Source organism: Hylaeus anthracinus, unplaced genomic scaffold (genome assembly GCF_026225885.1).
Source record: "Hylaeus anthracinus isolate JK02 unplaced genomic scaffold, UHH_iyHylAnth1.0_haploid 4, whole genome shotgun sequence".
Lineage (NCBI taxonomy): Eukaryota > Metazoa > Arthropoda > Insecta > Hymenoptera > Colletidae > Hylaeus > Hylaeus anthracinus.
The window spans coordinates 12,783,321-12,808,960 of NW_026535289.1; the positions used below are offsets into that span (position 1 = coordinate 12,783,321).

At 45.5% G+C, this 25,640-nt stretch overlaps 1 protein-coding gene across 1 annotated transcript in view; it reads right to left on the minus strand.

Annotated features, from left to right (window-relative positions):
• Positions 1 to 1,537: 1,537 nt before the first annotated feature.
• LOC128894663 (probable G-protein coupled receptor B0563.6) overlaps positions 1,538 to 25,640 on the minus strand; it is a 29,628-nt gene continuing 5,525 nt past the window's right edge. Inside the window, exons 2-6 of the mRNA XM_054156565.1 lie at positions 18,314 to 19,027; positions 4,018 to 4,167; positions 2,814 to 3,064; positions 2,385 to 2,672; positions 1,538 to 2,304 (exon numbers count right to left, since the gene is read on the minus strand). Of these exons, the coding sequence (XP_054012540.1) occupies positions 2,050 to 2,304; positions 2,385 to 2,672; positions 2,814 to 3,064; positions 4,018 to 4,167; positions 18,314 to 18,614 (1,245 nt within the window). The 5' untranslated portion in view covers positions 18,615 to 19,027 and the 3' untranslated portion in view covers positions 1,538 to 2,049. The remainder of the gene's footprint in view (positions 2,305 to 2,384; positions 2,673 to 2,813; positions 3,065 to 4,017; positions 4,168 to 18,313; positions 19,028 to 25,640) is intronic.

The following is a 25,640-nucleotide window of genomic DNA, read 5'->3' on the forward strand; positions in this document are numbered from 1 at the left end:
TATCGTGGTTCGTTACATTTACCAGAGAACGTTTACCTTTTTTCTTCTTTTTTTTAAACCTTTGAACGAAAGTGCCATTGTCGACGGAATGGCCCGACACAGGGGAGCAAACAAAGGAAAAACACGTTCGTTTCGACTCGACAGGTGGTGCGCAAGCTTGGAATACGCGCTCGGACAGCTTCGGCGGATCGAGGTTGCCGAGGCTAGCTCGAAACGCAAACGGGAGTCAAGGAAAAGACGCCGAGCTCTCGTACGGAATACGCGGAAGCCCCGACGATATGGTAATTCGAACTTCTCCGAGTTCCGTCTGCGTTGTCCTCCCGAAGATTCGCGAAGGTACGAAAAGTATGCTGCCAGTGAAATATGCACACCAGTTCGCGAACAATTTCATTGAAAATTTCAATTTGATATCGGCGTCGTATCGAGGTATTCCGGAAAGTATTTATAATAATACTTATATTCCACGATTTTGCTTACTTCCTCGCCGATACAATTACTTCGTCGATATTTATCGGTGAAACGCTAACGGCCAAACAAAAATTGGACGACGGTGGAATTAGTTTGAGAAGAAAAAAAGATTTGCGTCGAAGGAGCATCGCGGATTCCGAACCATTACGCACGTGGATCGAAGCCAATCCATCAACCTCGATTCACAGATTAGCAGAGGAGCTTGGCGCGCTAAATCCACCGTGCCTCGACTCTTCTACGAGCTTTGGAAAGCGAATAAGAGTTGTCGAGAGATCCCTCTTTGCTCGCGGTGCTTTTGGATTGGCCTGGTTTTGTTTCCAAGACGAAAAAGCCGAATAAACATTTCCGACCTCGAAACCAAGTATAATTTATCCGTTCGTGCTTCTAATCGAACCACCCCTGACTAAACTCAATGTCGTAATCTCATCTATTCGGGAAACTCGTGAGAAAAATTCATGTTTTGCCTTAAATATCCACCCTGTATTCGTTACACGAAATTTGCGTCTAGTCGAGAATTTCGGCCATCTGTGGTCGCATTTCGCGAAACGAACGGGTGTCCTGGACGGAACGTTTCCGTCGAACGAGCCTCGTTCCCCAATATCGCGAGGTACGTTCGCCAAATGTTGTCGCCGGATACGCGGAACGCGCCAATATTTACCTACCGATCGTGTAGCGTCTAGCACCGTATCCCAATATCGCGTTACGCTATCGCGTGGTCGTTAAAACACGTCCGGAGGAAATACTGAAATTTACCAGGCAAAGTGTTCACGGTTGCTTCGCCGACCTGAATTTCCCCACGTCGATTAAAACCGACGCGGGCGCTTGGTGCCGGAACCCTTTGACGCGATCGTCTGCTACATCTTCGCGCGCTTCTACCAGAACGTGTACTTACGAACCGATACGAGCGACAAAGTTAAGATAAAAGGCTAACGAGAGAGAATCGGTTCGCGACGGAAATAAAAGTATCGGGCGCGGAACGTCGATCGTGCCGGTAACTGTGGCTTCAACGACGCCGATTCTATCGTTGATCGACGCGATATATTCGATATCGATACGAAACGCGAATTAGCGGCAACTTGATTGCAACCGTGTCCAGGTGAAATCGTAAAATCCGAGCGTGCCTACTGTCTATCGAAACGAACGGGGTAGTTCCTGTTAAAAATTCAGACGAGTAGATGTAAACTTTGTTGAAAAATAACACATTCGTCTGTTTTGCCGTGTGTTTACTTATATATTTGTCAAAGAAAGGTTAAGGATACCAAGTTTTAATCTTAATTTTATGTTACAGGGTCCTGAAGAAGTTCTTAAAAGTTATCTCGATACTTCTATGATTGACACGAAGCGTAAAACTCTGGTGGAATCGAACGATTAACCTTTCTCGAACGAATCGCGAGGGTGACCTGGATGGTGATCGCGATAGAAATCGGGTATAGTCTACGAAAATAGTTTCAGAACACGGGACACCGAACGATTCGCATAAAATTCGAATTTACATCGACGGACACATTTACAGAGAGATTTTTCGAGGGTAGGGAGTCTCTTTCGAGGTAGTCCGGCTCGACAGGAAGGAAAGACAGCGAGCTAGACACTGGCGCGCGCAAAATGGCCAGGAGTCGCGAGGGCGGTTGTCGGTGGCGTGGTGGTTGTCGTGGTCGTTGGCCTCGGTAGAGGAGAACGATTCATGGGTAGACCTCTTCCGCTTTGGCTGCTGTTTCCCCAGGGCCACTGAAGAGTACGGAGCAGGGTGCTTCGGAAATCCTCCGAGAACAGGCAGTAGATGTAGAACGTGATCGAGTAATTGATCACCTCCAACAGATTGGCCAGCGCGCGAAATACCTGACGCGGAAATATTCGTACATCGTTTATGGAACGCGTCGAAGAATGAAAAGATACTCCGGAGTCCTCGAACTCCTTACCTGGTAAGGATAGTGACTGAGAATGCTCTCTCTGAGAGTGACGTTTAGGATCACCATCGGACTGACGCAAACGAGAAACAGGATGCTGGTGCTGCTCAAAAGAAGAACGAGCCTTCGTTCCTCGGCGTAGGTTCTCGGGTCTTCGTCGGTGCTGACGGTCCTGGACAGCGTCATCCGGCGGCGACGATCGCAGGACCTCCTGTACACTATCATTATACGCAGATTGAAGCCAGCCAGGAGGATCGTTGGCGCCACTTTGAAAACTATTTCCAGGGCCACCTTGTACACCTGTGGAAACAGTCTGGTGAGGATCGGAAGTATCGGCGGTTAATTCGCGAGCAAAAAGTTCCGATCGGTAGCGTTTTGCAGAAGTGAGGGCGCGATAGAGGCGAAGTATAGAGTCGGAGCGAGGCTAATAATTGTGGTTACTTGATAGAACAACGAGTCGAGAAACGACTGGTTCTCCCTCTTCTGATATATGACAGAGCCACCGGGTGCGAGGAGGCAAGTCGCGACTTCCGCCCGAAACGCACTCGGCAGATATACGAGAAACGTTGCCAGAGGGATGAGGACCACCGTTAGGTGAGGCGGACCGCAGAGCGGCCGAGTGTGTTGACCGGGATGGCAAACGCTAACGTAACGTTCCACCGTCAACGCCAGCAGCATCATCACTCCGACCCCTATAAAGGCGATCGATTTTTCACTCAACCGCAAAAGAAAAGGCCGCTCAGCTGTTTTATTTAATGTCTGTACGTAACTGTAATACATTTACCGTTAAAACGTACTTGTGGCTTAATAAACTCTTACGGACTGAAACAAAGACGAAGGAACACGTGAAAGAAATAAGCCATGGAGAGGTAATTAAAGGATAACTAACGAGGGACCAGCGCCGAAACGTTCACCGCTGATTTGGACGGGGTATCCTGAATTAGGAGGTCCAAAAAATGCGGTTTTTCGTGAATTTTTTTAGGACGGAAAGAAATAATTAATCCCATCGAACTTTTTATTCTATTTTCATTGATATCTGAGTAGTCTGTAGACATTTTTTCAACAAGAAATATTCAAATTAAGTCGACTGTGACGCACAATTTGTAGGCCACCTCACGATTAAAACCTTCTATCGGCGGGAAAGATGTAGGTCATAATTTCGGTTTGACACAAAAACACTAAAAGAAATTTTCATTTTCATACAGTTTTTCTTCCAGGATAGGATAAAAAGTATAACAGGATATAAATATATGTATGTATGTATATATGTAAATAGGATATAGGTATAGGATAAAAATAGGATAAAAATAGGATAAAAAGTTCGATGGAATTAATTATCTTTTTCCATCCTAAAAAAATTCACGAAAAACTGCTTCTTTTAGACCTCCTATTTCAGGATACCTCCTTAATCGAACTCGACGGATTCGCGAAACGGGAGAAAAGTATTCACCGAATACCATTCGGACGACGTTCGCGTCCGATACTTTCACCTGTATCCGGGAGTACGCCGAGTTCGATTGAAATCGGCGATCGACGGTTCGGTGCGGTCCCTCGCGAGAAGGACACGACGCACGCGACACGGAATTAAAGTAACTTCAAGCAGCTGGTCAGGTCGATGCCACGAAACGATCAAGAAAATTCATACCCAAGCAACCGTTCCCGAGAAACAGTTCGAGATGAGTATGGTAAAAGGCCTGAATCCAATTGCTCCACCGCCCCGTCTCTTTGTGAATAAGAACTCTCAGAGCGAACGGTATGCAGAAGAAAATCGCGAGAAGAGCCGCAGCCGAGTATCCTGCAACCAAACGATAACAAAGTTAATTCCTGTTCGCGAGCCAAGGTATCGCGGCGTGTATATGGCTACTTGATCTTTTAAATATTCCCTTACAACCCGGACAGGATATTTTCTCTGCCGCGATAACAGAAACTTGGGCAAACTTTGTTAATTATCGAACAGTGGAGCGTCCGAGAGGCTCGCGACAGGATAATTACACCTTTCTTGCTACGCGTATTCGCGTTTCAAGCAAGAAAATTAAACGGATACGCGCGAGAGGAAGAAAAATCGTGTACTAGCTCAAAATGTTTTTGTTTCGTGTATATTGTAGCGTTTACGAGATGCCATTTGTTTCTATGGCAAGGATTTTCCTTCCCAGGTCGATGCTTTATGATATTTAGGGGTGTAAAAGCCATGTTGGAAGGGATTATTTCTATCGATCACATAATTAAATTCATGTTTGCCGCGATCTACGCGCGCTCACGGGGCAAGAAACGGTATCGCCATCTCGCGGCGAATAGGTGGAACTAAAATTCCGACCTCCGTACAGCGCACCACCGGGAAAACGCCCAAGTTTGTCCTCGAATAGTTCCTACTTTTCCCGCTAGATGGCGCCATTTAACTCGATTTACCGACAAAACAATTCATTTCAAGTTCCAATCAACGAAACTAACGTTTCTAAGATCAATTTATTGCTTTCTATACTCGCCACAATGTACAATTACGTTTATTTGCAAAATTAAGCGAAATATATAAACGCCGATAAATCGATACAGGTTTGCACCATCTAGAGCTGAAAGCCCGAAACTATTCCACGACAAACTTGGGTGTCTTGCTGGGAGATGGCGTCGCGATATTCTTTTACCGACTTTTTGAAATATTTTCATTTGTCGTGATTTTATGTTATGGCAAACATGAAAAGCAACAAATCAATCGTACGAACATTATTACGACGTACGAAACTTTCACCAGAATTACCTTGGGTAGTTTCTCCGTATTTTCTGCCATGCATTCGTTACACGGAAACATTTTTTTTAAACTACTAAAAGTAACACGATCGACTAGTTGATCAAACAGCGAACAGTTTAACCGCAATCGCGCAATTCGATATTTTCTTCCGAAGCAATCCTCGTTTAAAAATCGAAAAGCGGGTCCGAGTTAGGCGATTCGTCTTAAAACGGGGGTGAATCGAGAATTTTCGCTGGCAATTCGATGCATCGTTGGCTCGCCAAGGTTGGCTACGCGCGCCACATCCAATTACTCGTAAAAGTTTGATCTCGATCTCATTTTGCTACCTCCATTAAGACGAAATTACGCGTTAGGTATAAATTACGATGCCCGCCCGATCGTCGTCGGCCATTCTTATCCGCGATGCGTCTTTTATTATCCTCGTTCGTTGCAATTGTCGCCGACTGTCTCTCCTTATTGGATCGATTTTTATACTTTTCTAACGAGGGATACCTGAATGGAACTTCAACTCGACTTAACTTCTATTTTTACTCCCAGTCACAAATTGTGCTCGACTTCTATCGAGGAGATCAATTTTTATATTACTGGAACGAACGTCGCGAGCTTTATCTTGCGGAGACGCCACTAGAGAACAACCGACCGATACCTTTCCTGCGAGCGTTTGATTAACCCGTGATTCCTACGCGTAGCAGATGTACGCAAAAATGCGATCGAATTACCCTATGTACGATTGTTGCTCGTTTGCATCGCTCCTTGCGCAAAAGCATTATAAATGTACAACACGAACTAAATAAGGGGACGACGCCTCGACGAGAAGATTGATCAGGGGTGATCATCGGTGATGTCGGTGCATCCTAATCGGTCGAGGACGGATTCCTCGATTGGCGAGGATCTCGCGATATGCGCGACGTCGTCGTGACGCGTTATTTCCCCAGAGTTCGAGAACACGCGCGTATTAATTCCTCCGCGTCACGAACACGTTCCGCGTTTCCGCGACGTTTTTAAAACGCGTCGCATCCCCACGCCAGACGAGTCACGTAACGATCCACGTTTCGTTCCCGCGTTTTCACGCTGGCCTTTTGCGCGCTAATTAATTTTAAGCGCGTTTGCAATTCTTTCGGTGGATGCTCGTGCTTCCGCATTTCCCATCTGTAAATGCGCTCGAGTCCAGTTTAAAGATTCAACGAAAACTTTATTCCCGTTCTCAACGCTTTTCCATGGAATTTCGAGTCTCGGAGACTATCGTTTCCAAATCCCATAACGTCTTTCGCGTTATTTGCAGTTCTCGCGCGAGCCACGAGCAGACGGAGGGGTAGACGGAGCTAGTTTTTCTCGCGATTACGCGATCGTTTACGAACGCTGCTCGGGCCCTTGAGGAGACACCGCGAGACGAAACAACAGGCTGAGGAAAACTCGCGAGAAGTACAACGGACTCGCGTCGCGAGGAAATATACCTACAAAAACGTTCGATTAATTGAAAAAGTTGGCCGGTTTTTGTTTCCTCTCGGTTATCAACGCGCGAACCTAACGAATAAACTTTTGATTTATAGCCTACGTAATTGCATTTAACAAACACTTTATCCGCAAAGACAGAAGTCCCTCGGGGGATACTTAGAGGGTGATTTAACCGCGCTTCCCCTATCTTACGAGTCCGTCGCTGATAAATGGTTGCGGAACGTATCGCGAGCAAAAGCAGCTCCTTTGGCGAGAGGTTATCCTTATCGTATCGTTTCGACCGCCTCGCGGCGCTATCCATCGTTCGAAGCTGCCACTTGTCAAAAACTGAGACGACTCCGAGTCGAGAAAATAGCTGCTGCGAGCGTCCAGTCGATCTCGGACCGTCCGCAAAAATCTCGACGCAGCTGCGGACCGTGGTCTCTCGGGCGCGCGAGTTTACCGCCGCCGCTTCGTTTGATCGAAAGTCCACGGCGTCCCGGGATCAATTTGTCATCCACTTGTATTCGTTACCCGCGATATTAACGCGGAATGGTTTATTACCGCGACAACCGGGCTCGTTTCTATCGCGCGAGTTGTTACGAGTTTCCGCGTTGAGTAAGCGCTCCGAGGTTGTGCCCCGGTTTCTTTCTTCGACCTATTATGTCGACGACGAGGATGCATTAGACGGCAAGGGCAACGCGGTTAGAAAAACGGGAGACACTCGGTAATTGTTAACAGGAAGGCTGGAAATATTTATTTGAAATTTTGTCGAATGTGGCAACGCGGTTATAAATAGGGAACACTCGATAATTGTTAACAGAAAGGCTGGAAATATTCATTTGAAGTTTTGGGGAATGCGGCTGTGGCGTCTTTCGTGACCTACGTTTCGACCGTGACGTTTATTTTCGTTACGGCTGTCGCTATAGCATTCTATGGATGTCCAATTGACGATCGCCGTCCACGTAGCGGTGTCTAGATAAATTTAATGGTCGTATCGCGTCGGGACGAAGATTGACCTCGATATGTACAAAGAGTTTCCTACTTAACCTCTTCGTTTTCAGTAGGGACGTTTAATGCCTCGTGACCTCTGACTCTCGCTCTACAGGGTCTCCCAAAAATGTTGGAGATCTTTGAAAGGGTTGGTTCGGGAGGTGATTTGAAACAACTTTTTCCTTAACGAAAATGTCCGGGGCCAAGTTAAGGAGATATAATATCAACAGAAAACCCCGACTAATCAGAGCGCGGCTGTGTACCGTGTAGATGTATGCTACTGCGGCTGACTAGCGCGTACCTTATTCTACTGCGGCTGACTAGCGCGTACTATACGCGCACTCTGATTAGTCGGACTTTTCTGTTAATATCTCCTTCAATAATCCTAGGACAACACTTTCGCAGGGAAAAAGTTGTTTCAAATCATCTCCCGAACCACCCCTTTTTCAAGGTGTCACAACATTTTTGGGATACCCTGTATCCATTCCCATGAATGGACTCGGTCTGGCGAAGAGCAAAGAAAGCAAAGGATACAGTTACATTTGATTAAAAGCATTTGGGTTTCGTATGAATCCTAATGCTCCCATATGTACTTCGTCACCACCTCAGATATCTTCGAAACTAAGTTTCACCGAAATTTTTGCTGAAACAAACTTGCACAGTACAAAGGTGGCTACCCGGTGGCGTTAATAATTTTCATTTTACAAGTGCTGCTAATCTAAATCTGAAGATCGTTCGAACAATCTTTCGTCGCGAGTAATAGCGAGGTAATGGCTGCGAACGTGTATATTGGGAACTGAAAGTTGGGATGCGATATAGCGCTATAAGGCAGCTTGAGAAACTTAACGTAACAAGTGTAGTGGACTTCGGCTTTGACTTTGGCTTCGAAGCTTGCCGAGGGCAAAATGAAATTTTTTCGAAGCGTCCATCGCTTCGCTTCGATCTCAAATAAACTACTTCGTAACCACTACTTGGTTCACCAGGATATTTATCGTAATGCAAAGCCTCGAGTTGTAATTTTGATTTTGTAGCGCACCGCATCGAGAAGAAGGTCGGTTTCGTTGATGCCAAGAATGAAACGCGCAGACCGCGATATCGTCGCCGCGGACTCGCGGCGAGTTTCAACGAAATTCCTGTGGAACGAGGATCGCCTCGGCCCTTTCCACGGGACTTCCGTAAATTAAATCCGTCGAGACAACGCGATTTGTAAGACGTCGCCACGAGGACAGGACGGCGCGATGCTGTTCCCTCCAAGCCGAGTGGAGATTCTTCTTCGTTAGAAACGCGTTCATCCGCGAACGCGAAAATGGACCTTTTGATCGAACGTAGCCAGCTCGGGCGCGAGCTTCCGAAGCTTTAAAGCGACTGCATGCTCCGCAAATGCGAGATTTATCGCGTTCAACGAGAAACGATTCGTATCGTTAACGATCGTGCATCGGGAACTTTGGGAAGTCGATGGAAACTGCCTCCCTTACGAGCCGCTGCTTGGAATAGTCGCGAAAGAAGCGTTCAGAGCGCGACGAACTTGCCGGAAAGGCAAACATAACGGAATAAAATTTCTCTCAGGGTTCGGTTGGAGTAAAAAGACAAATTCCTCCGTGATAAAGGAAGACGAACTAAATTTTTGTTTTCTATTTATTGGAAATACAGGCGGTGGAATGAATGAGCTAAACTTTTCTTTCACAGTTCTCTTTAATAACTTTATTTGAAACACTGGGAAGGGCACGTCTGTTCTGCACGAAAGAAGCAGCTCGAATGAACAGCTGCTCGAACGAGGTTAATAACAAAGAATTTCGTCACGTAACCATAGACCCTATCGGTCCCATACTTTGTCTAAACGAGTCAAGATGGAACACAGCTGTACCCTTTTGACTTGTGTCTAGCAAGGAAACCCATACCCGCAGCAATGGTTTTTGTAAACGAGAAACTTTCTCTTTTAGGAAGAGAAAACGAACACTATTCATTTATTAGGCTCTGAACAGCCTACGATTCCTCCAACTAGCGCTCACGCGACCATAAACACCGGAGACATTTGTCGCTCCCCTCTGTGTATCCATTCCCATGAATGGACTCGGTCTGGCAGAGAGCAAAGAAAGCAAAGGATACAGTTACGTTTGATTAAAAGCATTTGGATCCCGTATGAATCCCGATGCTCCGATATGTACTTCGTTCCACGAACGGAATCGAACGGAAATGGACGGTAAAGTTCCCGTAACCGTTGCCAGCTCATTCGAGAAATTCTTCTTAGCCAGGAGAACCTTCCTCTTTTTCTCGAGAAAAACACGCACGCGCTGAGAACAGCGGAGGGTATCGGGGGTAGTCGGCGATGTAAGCCGTGACAAACGAACCGAGATATTAAACGGGTCAATATCTCGTTAATCCAACTCCGCGTATTCGCGCGTACCTAGTTCGTTTCACGGTTCTTTTCTTCGACAGAAACGAGCGCTCGAGACGAATCGAATTTCAAGACCCGGCGAATCAACCGTACCATCGAACCCGTTCGTTCCCCGCTACCATCATTTTCGATACGAACTGTTTCGAGAAATTTACAGCGAGGTATCTTCGTCGTGTTTCTATCCTTCATCTTTTCGTCGAAGAAAATTAACCATCGCCGCAAATATTTACGTAACGATCGTATTACGAGCTGGCAGCGGGATCCGCGCGCGAGAAATCTCATTTCTTTACGGTCATAATTCAAAGACGTGCAACGATTTTAAAAAGCTGCGTTCTTAATCGAAATATATCTCGAGCGAATCGTTGCACGTTCTCCTCGAGCGATCGACTTTATTAACACTCTCGCGACGGAAAACTTACGCGATCGACGCCAGGTGATTTTGTATCCATGCTTTATCGGTCCGCCTTGACGCGAAACTCGATCGTTTCGATGATCAGCGAATCGCGGAAAAGGAAATCCCGGGAAAGATCCGACGAAAAGGAAAGTAAGGGAGGAACGGAAGATTGGTTCGGATGTACCGCGAACGGAAAATACCAAGAACGAAGCTTAAGATCGGGGCCACTGTATCTGCTTAGCCGTGGAGCGAAACGCAACCCCGTCCCCCGCCACCTCGCTGACGAGCTTCTACCTCAACTTCTGCTTCTCGCACTCTTCCTTCCCGACGTCATGCAAATTCCGCGTAACGCCCTAAATGAACATCCTCCGCATCCTCTTAAGATAGCGTGGACCCTTCCAACAATTCCAGCCACGTTCCTTCCGGCGTATTCATTTTTGGACCTCCTCGAGGCAAAGACAAGAGAATTTCTCCGTGTCTTACGGGATATCCACTTTCCTCGAACGTGGAAGGGTTTTAAACGCTACTTTTCGAGGGAGACGCGGACCGTTCGAAAAGCGAGCAACGATATCTGTTCCAACGTCAAAGAATCGCGATCGTGGTGACCGACGGATCCTGTCACGGTGCTATCCGGTGATGTATGAACTAATTCCACTATAAATTTCTCCCCGGTACGGCGAACGAAAAATTTGACGCGTCCCGATCGCGACCATAACGCGGCAATATTGTTTGTCGCGAGGTCGTTAAATTCGTTATTCTAAAACTACATAAGCGAACTAATTAAACCCAGCGATTATAACGTTTCGTATAATTTAGATTGAAACGTCTATCAAAGTCCCGTCTTTTTGCATAAATTGGTTGATACTTTTTTTTTTTTACAAGGGGCGACATGCCGGATCGATCAATGTATTTAAACCAAGTAAATCCGTTCAAAGAAACGGATTCGATCTTCGCGCGTCCTTTAGGCGTCCGCCAGCGAAAAGACCGATACCATTCGTTCGAACCAATTTTCGCTAAAGCCATTACTTACCCAGTTATGGAAGTGGTTCCAGTTACGTGCCTCGCCCTGTATACATCCCTTTAATTTTACCCGATCTCGAGTGCGCGAAGGTGTTTTCTTACCTACCCTGTGCACACATTGTTCGTCTTGGAAAGCTCGCGACCGCGACGGCTATATTTCTAAAGTTAGTTATCAAAACACTTTTTACTCGACCGGTGTACCTTACGGTCCCGAAGGACGTCGCGTGTTGACGCGCTTCGCGAGACTTCGCGGAGGCGGAAAGATTTCCAGTAGAACGGGTCGACGATATTTCGGGCCGTGTTATTCGATGCCGGATCGGGACTGTCTTTTCGGCTTTCCAAACTCGCGATTAGGAGAAGACGGGTGCAGCTCGATTAATTGCCCCGTTACGTTTCCATACTTTCGTTTTTAGAGAAAAAAGAAAGGCATAAAGCGACCATCGAGCTCGCGGAGTCGTTTTTAAGGGCAAAGTTTCAGAGACACGGGGAAGGTTCGACGCATCAATTTCAATTTCTCGACGATACGCGAGAGGGAAGGGTAGAATGGATGAATCACGATACTTGGATCGTTGGCACTCGAACCCCTCGTTCGGGAATATGCGTCCGGCTCGGTCATCCACTCGTACTTATCGCCGGCCCCTAATTGATTTACTCGTTAACCCGTTTTCCACGAATTTCGCGAAAGTGTTACGCGTAGATCTCACGTTTCGACGACTCGAGGAAGACCGTTTTTAGCGGCAAACGAACGAATCGAGTTGTTCCGCGTCTGTTCTTACGGTTCAACAAGTGAACGATTATTCCAAGAAACGAGCGTTCTCGCTTGCAAGATTTACGAGGACGAAGCGTACGCTTAAATTTCGGGAGCTACGCGAAATGGTATAAATAGATTCAAACGAAATCTGATAAATTTCATACATACGCAACAGTTTTTGACGTTCTATACGGACACGTTTCAAAGTTTACCTAAGCTAGGCTAAAAGAAGGTGTCCCCGGCTATCGTAACTCACCGCTAAGCCAACCCTATCCACCGTGAGCTGCCTCGAGTCCCCGTCGAGTAATATTTTTCGGTACCTGCAATTTAACCGCGACGTAAATCCACGGTTTTCCGATGCTCACCGTTTCGCCTGCGAAACTTCTTAGCCGTTTCGTCTAAGCCTGTGCTATACTCGCGAAAAACTCGACTCTACGACTGCCCCTAATTACGCGACCTTCTCCACGAGGAGCTACTTCTTCAAACGGCCTTCGACGCACGCGACATCGACGATCAATTTTTCGGTACCATTTATCCTTATTCCAAGCTATACTATACAGTATCTGTATACTGTAGCTAGTATACTATACAGGGTATGAAAAATGTAACACCTTGAGAGGGGTGGTTCGGGAGTTGATTTGAAACAACTTTTTCCTTAGCGAAAATATTGTCCGAGAGTTATTAAAGGAGATATTAAGAGAAAACCCCGAGCAATCACTGCGCGTATGCTACGCGCTAGTCAGTCGCAGTAGAATAGACTACGCGCTAGTCGGCTGTGATTGGTCGGGGTTTTCTGTTAACTCTTTGCACTCGAGGTCTTTTTTTCTGGTATCTTCCAGCAGCTCGAGATGTATCTTAGCATTCTATTGCCATGAATTCTAAGCTATTTAGATTCGAGAATAAAGTCACCTTTACCTCACCGACAATCGTTTTATTGACACTTCGAGCTCCAAAGAAATTAAATCCAAAGAAACATTATTGCTGATAGATTTACTGCGTGAAACCTAATGGTGACTGAGAGTCTCGAGTGCAAAGGGTTAATATCTCCTTCGATAACCCTCGGACAACATTTTCGCTAAGGAAAAAGTTGTTTCAAATCACCTCCCGAACCACCTCTTTCAAGGACCTCCAACATTTTTGGGACATCCTGTATGCTTTTCTTAGCCTTTGTACTCGTTCGAAAAGTTTCGAGGCGCAAGAACGCGAACGCAACGTTCGAAAGAAACGATCATTGTTTGAACGATGTAAATGTTCCACGGGGATCAAGGAACGCCCCGAACTCGGAGTCAATAACCGATGAACCGACTGACGAACGGATACCAAGTGGGAAAGTTCGTCGACGAGGGATTTTTTTGTTCCGTCAGAAGAAGGTAATGGGATTCCGAACGGAAAAGGTCGTAGAATAGCCGAGAATGCACATTCCGAGCACCCTGCGCGCTTCCCTTCATTCGATTATGCGACTACTGCAATTTGAGTTAATGCGGCTACCGCGAATTCTTCCGAACCTCATCAATGGCTGCTTTCTTTAATCCTTTAATCTATCCGCACCTTTACCCGTGTCTTATAACGTTCAAATAAATTTCGATTTTTAGAGTCCTCCGAAATTCCTATACGATTCTCCAGAAACGAGTAAAAAGCGCGAAGAACGGAAGCGACGAAGTATTCGACAGTCGTCGCGCGTCCCGTTGTTAAACAATAGCGATGCTTTTAAGATTCCATGGAAATTCCAAGCGAAATATAATTAAGAACTCTGCTGGGAACTCGTTACAATCTTTCATTCGTGGTCTTGGCTTTCGTCGCACAGAAGCGAAACGCGTCTGTGCAATTTCGCCTTCTACGGGAGTCGCTAAAGTCTTTGAGAGAAAATTGGCTCGTAATCTGGTTCGCGGTGTCTTCTTGAATTTTAGGCCGTTATTCCAACGAGACAAATTCCTAAACGATTCGTGTGCGCTTTGTTCGCGCAGGGAACTCTCGGTCGCTGAAACAGCGACGCGCGAAAATCGATTCGACTACCTCTCGTACCCGAGCTAATCGCGCGGTTCATTCGCGGTACAAGTTACTCCCGTACAAGTTTTACTTTCCATTTGTCATTTGTACGCGTATCGTGCGATTTTCCTTACCGTCCGCGCACGTCTCAAATTGCATTTTCTTACGCACAAATTCTACCCCGATATCCTGGGATTCGCGATATTTCCATGCTCAAAGGCACGTCATTTTAGTTCGACCTCATCCACGTTCTCGACCTCACTCTCGCTGCCGGTGTACATCGTGCATATCGATAGACTCCTAGAGCCGAGTGCGCGGTAACCATCCCCTCAATTTATACGTCCGTTCTCATCTGCGAACGACTCTCGATTCTCCCTGCGTCTCGGATCCAACACGATTCGATCTGTCCGTCGCGTCGTGCGCGCTTTATATTATCGAAACACGCCCGGTCGCGTCGTCCCGAACCCGGTATATAAATTTCCGATTTACGCGCTAAGAGATCTCGTCTGTGCGGAACGAAACGCGAAAGACTTTTTCGAGAAGAGAGCGATGATCGCAGGTCGAAGTTTTCGAGGGCAGTTTCATCGTCGCTTAAACTCGAGTCGACACCGCTAAAAGAAACACGCATTCCTTATTCTCAGCCGCTCCACCTAGCTGCAAAGTTTCGCCAAAGTTTGCGAGTTTCCCTCGCAAGATCAAACGCCGAATTCCGGGCGCGTTATTTGGAATCTCCGTGATGTAGCGCGCGCCGCGGGTGTGATCCTCGGTCAGAGAGAAATATGACGGAAGACGGGCGATCGGTGACAGGTGATAACGGAGGAAGGAAAAAAGTTGACAAAGGGCGAGAAAGGGGGAGCAAAATGTGAAAAACGACTCGAGGTAGGAAAAAGTGCGGAAGCTTCGATGAAAAAGGGGCTGTGGTTCAGGGAAGATAACAACGTGGAAATTTGACGGACGGTCGGTTAACGAATAGTCTATCGACTATGCCGATGGATGAAAAAATATTTCGAATCGCGTACGAGACAGACGCGACGAATGAAATCAAAAGGGTTTCCCTTTTGCGAAACCCGTTTCTCGTTCAATTTCGTCGCCAGCCTCTTCTGCTTCTCCGTAGGGATCTACGACGATACGCGAATCCAGCGCCTCGGAAAAATCAAATGAAACGGAAATTTTATGCGATTTCTCGCGTCCGGGAAGGATCGCTTCCTACGGGTACCAATGTCGTATCCGATTGGTACTTCTCCCCGACCGTGATTTTCCCCATTTCCGTCCGCCGGAACGAACTGAATATATTGCAAAGAATAATCTTTTCGAGGGCAAGCGCTGCGCAAATTCGACGGATATTTCGTCGTAATGCGAACATTTTCTAACCTGGTTCGCTAACGCGCATATTTTCTTTAACTTTTCGTCCGGATAAATACTCCGAATAAAGGTCTATTTGCACGTATCCGTAACGTGTCAGTTCCGTATCCGTTCAGTTCCGTAATGTTCCATCAGTGTCAGTGATTTGAAATATTCTTCTGTTGTTTTTCAATGGGCATGATTCGCACACGTCCGACACCGCTCCGTGACGTTATTGATACGGTACGGATACGGAATTGACACGTTACGGATTAACAAATAAATGATAGACAAGCGTTTACTCTACGCTCGATAAATATAGAAAATTAAATTTACTATATTTTCTCCTATCTTTGTCCGCTTATGAACGTGCCACCAGCTCTTTATACGTCAACGCTTTGTTTAACTTCTCCTTCCTACATTTTCATTGTACTCGATCCGTTTCCTTACGTTACCTTGCTTCTTTTACCATAATTGTTTGTACTCGTTTGTGTTTATATAATAACTTTGAGGTTAGGTTGAAGAGCAGTCTTTGGCTCTACCTCGCCTTTGTACAAACCAATTATTGCTTGTATGTAACACGAGCGCAATGTGCTTACGTCCCGTTTGTTTAGTAAATAAACGTGGCAAATGTTGCGCGTCTCGAACTGTGCGTCAGCGAAAAAAACGGTGCGAATTTTGTGAAAAGCTGTTTTTGGGAAAAGCAGAGATTTTCCGCGAGAAAAGGAGATCTCTCTAAACCGCGGTCGAGGTTCGGGCAAGTGCGTGCGTCGCGCGGGAACGGTAATTAATTCGCAGCGAGTGTAATCCGAAGCGGATTTGCGAATGCTCGCACGCCGCTCGGTAAATATAACGGGAATTAACGATCCGCGATAAATTAATCTCTGTCGAAATGCAAATTTGATTCACCACGGGCCGCCCGTAATAGCGCGTTTCAGCGGTCCAAAATTCCAGCCGAATATTACACGACGTACCGCGCACGCGAACACACAGATGCGCAGGTAAACATTAGACAATTATAATTGGCGCGTAGGCGGCACGGCTCGCTAGGGACATTTCGCGATCCTCGAGGTATCAACGGATTCATCCGAACGTGGAGATACCGTCCGGAGCGACGCGAATGCGGCTCCGTGCGAAACAAAGAGACGGGAACGAGGAAAACGTCGAAATCGAATTGTCGAGTAATTTCCCCCTAATGTACTCGCATCGGCTGACCGGAAACGAGCGTGGACGTCGAGGGTGCCGCGGAAACCATCGAATATTCGCCTGTAGGCGATAACCGGGAAATTCCGAAACCCTAACACCTCCGCCTGTCAACGGCAGAGATGCCGAACATTCTAGAAAAAATTCTCGATAAACTATCTTTCATTAGTTACCGTTGAATTATATACATATACATTTGCGTTAAGCAAACAAGAATCTAGCGTTGAAAGGCACACTGCCTTTTCTGTCTGTTAAAGTATCAGACTGGCACCACCAGGTCTGAGGACCCTTGACTGTTTGTCGTCGAAGGCCGGGGCAATAAACGGAGCGCAGGCAGAATTTTCTTTTTTTTAAGCGGATGTTAGAATTTCTCTATCGCGTAGGCCTGAGCTTTTAGTCAGTTCTCGTTCGTTCTCTAAACGGTCAACACGTCCTTCCAACCGGTCGAATAAAGTAAACGTTCAAGATAAAATAAAAGACCGTTATCAATTCCACCCATTTCCAATAGTTACCGACCGAACGAAAATCCGAGTCGACCGATCTCGGTTTTGTCTCCTTCGAGGAAACTCGCGAGAAACGCGCGTATCGATACGGAAGTTTAAACGTTACAAGAACTCGGATTATAAGACGAACTCGCACGCGTGTCAACACGGTAACGAATTCGAGCGAGGACTGCGTCTAACGGATAAGCCGGTAAATAAAAGTTTACAAGTTACTCGAACGCGACCGGGTCGCGAATACTTTGGCTCGGAGTCAAAATCGCGAATCCGCCGTTCCATTTGGCAGGGATTTCATATTTTTGCGGTGCGCGTATACACCTTAAACGTAAAATTAGTTTCGACGTTCGATTCTGGTACGCGGAAGCGGGAACAATTTTATTCCAATAAAACGCGACGTTCGTTCGATCGAACGGTAACTTTTATTCAACGTTTCGCGAATTCCTTGTTCGATACGCGAAATTTAGAATCCGGATAAAAAATTGTTTCCATCTACGTTGGCACAGGGACGCGACTTTGCTCCGAGGATGGTAGTTTTTTTCGATCGCGTTTCCAACCAAGTGAAAATCAAATTTCCCGAATTCGCGAGCCTTTTTGCTCGGCGCGTCCCGTCGGTTTTAGCCACAGGGAGATACCGCTGGAAACGAGAGAACATTTTAAACGGTGCACGCGTACGGTACAAATGCCTCCGACGTTCTATCATCGCGTAAAGGGCCTTATCGATTGCAAACGATAGAATGCAACCGATAACGACGAACATTTGATACCGCGGGCAAGGGAAACACGCAAGGACCGAGGACGTTTCGTTCGGTGACGAAGATGAATTCTGCCACGCGAAACGCGACCGCGCTCGCTATTCCGATGTTACGTAAACACGGAATAACTTTATTTCGATATTATTGCGTGGCGCTCCGTTAACGATCTTACTTCTCCCATTCCGCGTCGCTCCTTTCAAAACTTACGTCGAACGCTGTCGGCGCTAATTACACCCCATTTGCATATATTATTTCTTGGACCAGTTCCCGCGAAACGCAATTTTCTATTCTCCTCGCGAACGAATATACTTTAATAATAAATCAATTTTAATGACAAGGTGCAGTTCTGGCGAATTCGTTTTCGTAGCGCGATATTCTGCGTAAATGACCAAGCCACTCCGTGGCAGGATTCGCGAGGACCCGACTCACCTCTCATGTAGATGTACGCTGTGCCTCGCATATTGCGTCTGGTAAGCACGACCAAGTTTAAGATATTCCCGATGATTCCCAAGCAACAGATGGCAGGTAAGATGATACCGTAACTGATCCTTCTCAACGAGGGCGTTCGAGGATCCTCCAGAACCTCCAGGTCTTCCGGTAGTATGCATATCCGTGTTTCCGTTCCGTTCACGGTGCTATCCATCTTGCTTCTCCCCCTCTCGCGCGTACACTCTTTTTCTCGCTGTTTCTCGCAATTACACCTGTCCAAACTCCGGGTTATATTGTCCATTTCATCTTACACCGCGCGTATCCACGGTCGAACGCGCGAAACTCGATTCATCGTGCGTTCTATATTAAATCGCGTTCCAGGCCGCGCGACTCGTGCCTCTCCGCGATTTTACCCCCTGTCCCTCGTTCGTTCCTTTCATTTCGATGGTACAGAACACCGGGAATACTTGGAGCGAACAGCCGTTTCGAGTTTACGGAAGAAATTGTTCCGAATGCAACAGGTGCAACGGCGGGCCCGTGTTCATTATGGCCAGGTCGAAGGTACAGAAATCTTGACGAGTGGCCACTCGCGTAGGTTTCGCGTTACGAGAACGACGGTGCTCGTGTCTACTCCCACGAGGAATCTCAACGCGCCATTCCAAACGGTTTTCACGCTGTCGCTTCCCATCGACCAGCGAATTCTATCGGCTTCACCTGGAAACAAACGATACTCTTTAATCGTCGCTGTACAAAGTTACGTCGCTCGATCGCGAGGTAAACGCTATCGACGACTTTTTGTTTAAAGTTACAGCAGGTAAGTTACTTTAGGTCCGCTTTTGGCGCAAGAGCTGGATACGAAAATGACGAATGATAAGGTGCAGTGAAAATTTGTGTCTAAAAACACTCCTCACTAGACGACAAAGCCCGTAACGCTGCAGCCAGTTAATTTTTGCACACGAGCTCATACGGCGAAATAATTTTTATTGTTTTTTTTTTTATATGCATATTCCTCACCCTAGCCTTCTGCCATTGCGTATGCAGTTAACTAATAGTATAAATAATAAAAGAGACACGTTGCCAGAACTGCACCTTATTATCTCAATTTTAAAGAATTCTTTTCCGGTGTTACCAACTTACGACGATATTATCATTTTTCATATACTTAGCCACCATTCTGTCTTCCGGCAATTGTTATCCGGGCTTTGTAAGCAATAAATAACACGAAAACGAATTCGCCGGAACTGCAACCTTGTCGTTAAAATTTAAACAATTTTTTTACAACTTTACAGACTTCTGGCAACGTTTGAGCCCCGACCTAGACTTCTGGCGATAGCTTTACGCGATTTCTACAGTTCAGAACTATAACTACGCAAAATTTCAGGACTGCCGTCAGAAAGGCATTCAGAAATTCAGGAGACAGAAAAATTACCGTGTTTTTAGATAGAAATTTTCACTGCACCTTGTCGTTCGTGATTTTCGTAGCCGGCTCTCCGTCCATTTCCAATGCTTGCCAACGAAACGTGGTCGTCGTATACGGATACGCGTCGGAAAATGTAAACTTTACAAAAGGACATTACGGCCGCGGTAATCAAATAAAAAGGAATCGCATCGAGATTCCGACGTTGAGTAAAACATATCCTCCCCTGGAAAAATCGCCGTTCCAGAAAATTTATTTTCCCGATAGATGCTCGCCCCCGGAGCTTACCCGGTTTCTCTTTCCGTCTTTCGATAGTCGGTTCTATTCCGTCGCGCATCGAGCCGAAGACGTATCGGCGACCATGCGAGATCCAACCGCGTTGCGACGAAAAGATGGTCGCGAACAGCAGGAGCGGCGTCGACGGGGCGAGGTGTGGCTGTCCCGTCACGGGAAACAACGGAAACCAACCGGATGGAAACGGAAATAATTCACGTTTCGCCGTAATAACGAAGTTTTCAGCGGGAAAAACCACGGACGCGTCCACGGATCGAGGATGCGGCGCGTGTACGGGAACACGCAACCGGAAACGAGGAAGCAGTTCTCCGTGCCGCGATTCGTTGGAGGAAAACTCGCGTTTCGCAATTAAACCGTCGTGTCCGACGCGCATGGATGAACGAGCGCGGAGATATCCTGCCCTAGGGAATCGGTACGAGGTCGACACCTATCCTTTGACATCGTTAAACATTCCTATGTTGAACTTCTCACGAATTTAAGGTTCCGCCTGTATGCATCTACTTTGATCTCGGCTCTCTCGGCTTAAGGGATGCTTGCAGGAATAACGCACCACTGCGACAATTGCATCCGGAATCTGACACCGTAGCCGCGGCACAAAGCGGAATCGTGAATTATCGTAACTTCGGATTTCCCTGAGATTTCTTGTTTCAACGTTTCCGAGCACGAACCCTGGATTTCATCTGGAAAGCGCTACGACGCCCGTGGAATATTTTCAAACTACCATGGGCGTTCTCGGAATATTTTCTTCATTTGAAATTTCTCGATCCTTTTATTTTTGCTTCCCATCGGGAATTCGCGGCTACGTCTTGGTACCAGAAAAATCGACTTTTCCCGATACACGACTACGAATAAACTTTACACGCGTGTATATTTATTGGAAATGGGGTATGAGTGAATAATAAAATACCGAATTTATAGATTAATTTTAGCTTTATTCGATAAATTGTCACGAGCAAATTGTGATCTTTTCTCAACAAGGACATCTCCTACATGTTGGTATCAGAAAAATCGACTTTTCCCGATACACGACGCGCTTTACGTCTACGAATAAACTTTACACGCGTGCATATTTATTGGAAATGGGGTATGAGTGATTAATAAAATACCGAATTTATAGATTAACTTTAGCTTTATTCGATAAATTGTCACGAGCAATGATCTTTTCTCGACAAGGAGCTGCACGAGACTGACCGATGAACGTTAAAAGAAAAACGTAGAAAGAATTTCTAGCTGTATACAGCAGAGTTTTAGCACATCTGTTTAGTTCTTAGTGAACTACAAGAAATCCTCTCAGACACTTGAGAGGGTAGACAATAGCCTAAACGAAAACTTTCTCTTTCGTTATTCTGCAGTGATAGACATAACGTTGTGCATCTATTCTCAGTACATTTATTTTTGTAGTGTAGGATCCTTCGTACAGACGTATGTAAACACCGTATATATCTTTACCTGAGGACAAGGCGAGCACATACGGTTCGCGATCGACTCTTCATCGAATTCTTTGTACGGTTTGTGTTTGTTAAGAAGCCGTGAGGTCCTCAAAATAATAAATACTTTCAAGCATTATTCTTAATTTACCTTTAAGAGGAGAACTTTATTTTCCCGCTCCTACGGTAGTAAAATGACATGTTGCTGTTTAGTAAATATTCCAACAATATTCATAATGAAATATTTATTCGTAGGCATCAAAGTAATCGTTTAATTTAAATAAATTTCTTCGACGGACACGCACCAGAGGGTACGAATATTTACGGGACCGTCTGTAGCCCCGATATCTGGCCATCCACTACCTACCCGCATGTTTTATTCATAATGTTATGATGACGTTTGATGAAATGTAAACTGGAAAGCACTCGGCAATTTTGCCGTTTTCATTTCGATTCGGATTATTTTCTAATGCGCGTACATCGATAAAAAAAAAAAAGTAATTTTCATTTACGTGTCCTCCTCGAAATCGTCGATGTCTATATTCCTGGTCCTTCGATACATCGACGAGGAAATTCAGCCCTGGATTCGAAGATCTCTCGTAACGCGATTTCAAGGGAACGTGGACGACATCGTAGCCGCGGAGTTAATGAGATGAAATATGAAAAAACAGCAGGGCGGAACGCAAGTTTGCCCCCTTTCGCCGGGTTTCATAAAAATTTGCGTGCGGAAGGATCAACTCTCTTTATGCTGCCACAAACACCTGGTACTTGCAACTTGCTTTCAGTCTTTATTAATGTAATACCTCAAAGACGGTTAGATTAACTCCGCCTTTGTCGCTCGACGTTTATTTTGTTCCTCGAACGTTTCGAAAAGTTTCGAGCTTCGAAAAACTTCCGCGGTTACTTTAATCGCTGCTTCGTCCGTCGACGTATTTGAAGACTCGGAAACAGAGGCACTCTAGAAGACTCTTGTATTTCGGCATTTTTATGAAAAACTTATTCAACGGTCAAAAAGTGAAAACCCAGTCGTGCAATCCACGGAAAACATCGGCACGCGGTGCGAGAGTCGTAGGAGCGCGAGAAAGTTCGCAGTTTCGACAGCCGCGTGCGCGACTCGCGTCTCGAATTGGTTTCAGTTTTCCTAGCAAATATCGTCATCGTATTTAGTCAACAGCTGCGACTCCGATACCCGATGCGATGTTCGCGTATTATGCATTCGCGACCTCTTCGATCTTCCTCGAAACCATCTAGACGGAGATTCGGGCGACTTGTCGAGGTCAGCAGGATACGATATAGGTCACTTCGCGGCAAATCGATCACTTTTTACCGTCGGTGTCAGGGATTTTGGCGAAAGTGAAATATGACGCGGTCTACGCGAAATTAGAGTAGGTTAAAAGTCGTCGTTTCGTTGGTATCGATTTTTCTTATTTTAACGGGAATGAACATTTTTATTTTAATAAGAAAATTGTGTCTGTTTGATTTTTCCTTCTTAACACGTCGACTGCCAGAGAAATATTCTTGGAAATTCCTGCTAGGGTTAAATATTATTCAGACTATCGGATAATCAAACAAACCTACATAATCAAACATCCGTCGTGGTATTTATTTTTGTAACTTCATCGAAATACAAGAATTTCATTTAAATTCATTTCCGGCGAAGCTTGACTTTCGGGATTAATGTTTTTAGTTCTTCAGTGAAAAGCACTGTCACCCACGTATGGACGACGTGGCGATCAACGTGTTAAAAGAGAAAGTTTTCGTTTACAAAAACCATCGCTGCGCGTTTGAGTTTCTTTCCTAGACACAAGTCAAGAGGGTGCAACTGTGTTCCATCTTAACTTATTTAGACCAAGTATGGGACCGATAAGCTTACGGTTCAGTAACGACATTCTTCGTTACTGATCTCGCTTTTATTCATTCTAGCTGCTTCTTCCGAACAGAACAGACGTGCCCTTCCGAGTGTTTCAAATAAAATTTTTAAAGTCAAGTTACATAAAAGTCTGACTCATTCATTCCGCCGTCTGTATTTCCGATATAGTCTATTTCTTATCTAACGTTTAACATAAAAAAAGCGATCGATTTGTCGTCGAACGACCTATATACGTACCATGTACGTTCCAATCGCGTCGACGGTCGTCTTTGATGCCTCGAAGTTCTCGGAAAGGATTCTTGCGGGAAGAAAGTAAAAATACACTTCCGTCGTCGCATCGGTCGGAAGCTACGGCAAACTTTCGACCGTACACCTGTTCCGTTATTTGTACATGCCGGATAATTAATTGAAGCTTCCGCGAACAGCGAAAAAAGTAAACAACCCGGCAAACAAATAAACAACTTTGCGCCGAGTATAAACGGCATTCTAGAGCACGTTGCGAAGCTGGCGCACAGTGCGCCATTTTACGAATTTAGCTTCACTTTATCCCAACAACAAAAACTTCCCGTAAACTCATAATTTTATTTCTTTTAACGGACCGAGGATTTAGCGGGCACATTTTTAACGCGCATCTTTTTTTTCACGAACTCTTTTTCCATCGAGGGGAGAAACGATCGTTCGAGCCAACGCAGCCACGAGTAAATACGATATACCGAGCGATACGGAGCGTCAAAAAATGATGTACAATTCGCAAATTTATAGACGATACCCGGTACGCCACGGTACGCTTCCCGTTCGACGCAAATAAGAATAAGGTTGCTCGAAAATAAATCTAGTCGTTGGTCGCGCTAGCTTTGTCCCAGCGCTCCCATAAGTTTGCATAAGGGTTAATCCGAGGAACTGGAGGAAACGGAAGGAGGGTCTGTTTCGTAAATTTTAAATAAAAGATCGGTAGGTTTATACCGGAGTCTTTGGCTGTGCAAAACAAACGAGTTTTTCTTTTTTTTTTTTTTTTCCTAAATGCGCAACAACACGTAATATTTACCTGTAAAAATGCGAAATCGCTACGCGTACGATACGAACTACTCGCTAGCTTAAAGGAAACGTGGAGCACAAAACAGTGCAAGACCACATCAGAAATACGATAGACTTCCTCAAAGGCATCGATATATATTCCACGATATAAATAATCGCAAATAGTTCTGTCGCTAATGATCTTGTAGTCGATGCGACATAAAACAGACAAGGAAAAAGAAGAACTTAAACAAAAGCAGCTACTTAAAGATATGCACATGTATGGACCAACATCTAACATTGGAGAAAACCTCGTTGGAAACTGTCGCTAATAACCAAACGGTTGATGCGACGTTAAATATGTATTAAAAATACAAAATAAAACAAGGACAAATCGCGGCGATCCGTTACGACTTTCTGCTTTCGCTGAGTGTATCGTTTCTTTTGCATCTCGAGGGGCCTGGAATGAATTATGTACTCGACACGTTGACGTGAAAAATGTTGGAGGAAAAGGACGCTTATTTCGACGACCCTCGTTTATGGAAATGTTATCGAGGCGGAAGGGACCTTCGCCTCCGTCGTTATTTTTCGGTAATGTCTGCGTGTAACGCAACGGGATGTCCTTGAGATAATACACTCTCGTTACGTACGTTATATAGACGATGTTCCTAATTAACCGCACCGCGAGAGAGCGAGATCGAGACCAAATCTACGATCGTTGCACGTCCTTTGCGGAACTGGGTCAATTTTGACCCGTACTACTCTGCCTCGATTTAAAGCGATTCAAATAAGTAAGCTTACTCTACGCGACATTGTAATCAGCAGACTGCGGATCTTTATGCGTTTATACGAAATTTGAATGCGCAAGAACCTATAAAATGCGAACAATATCCAAGAATCTAGAAGAGATCGATAGTAAAGTTCACGTTATAATATTTTCAGAATGAAATAAATTTCTATTTAGGTTCAATTTTTCTAGGCACGTTCGCGAACGTTTTATTTTGCATAAAGATCCGCGGTCTAGTAATCGGTCTCATTTACGAGAGTCTTAAATCGCAAGACGGGAACGTCGTTTCGATGAATTTAGAGTACCGTGATCCGGAGTAAAATGTAGCACGAGATTCGATAGCGTCGAGCTAATACGATGCGCGAGTCGCAACAGGGCTAGATATTTTCTCAACCGGAGGAGAACGTTCCACGTTCTTGCTGTTTTCTTTCGATAATCGTTATGAAAATCCCAGTGGTCGCGAGTACTTTCCGGGTAACCAGCAGGGAAATGCAAGGATCCAAATAGAATTCTGGATA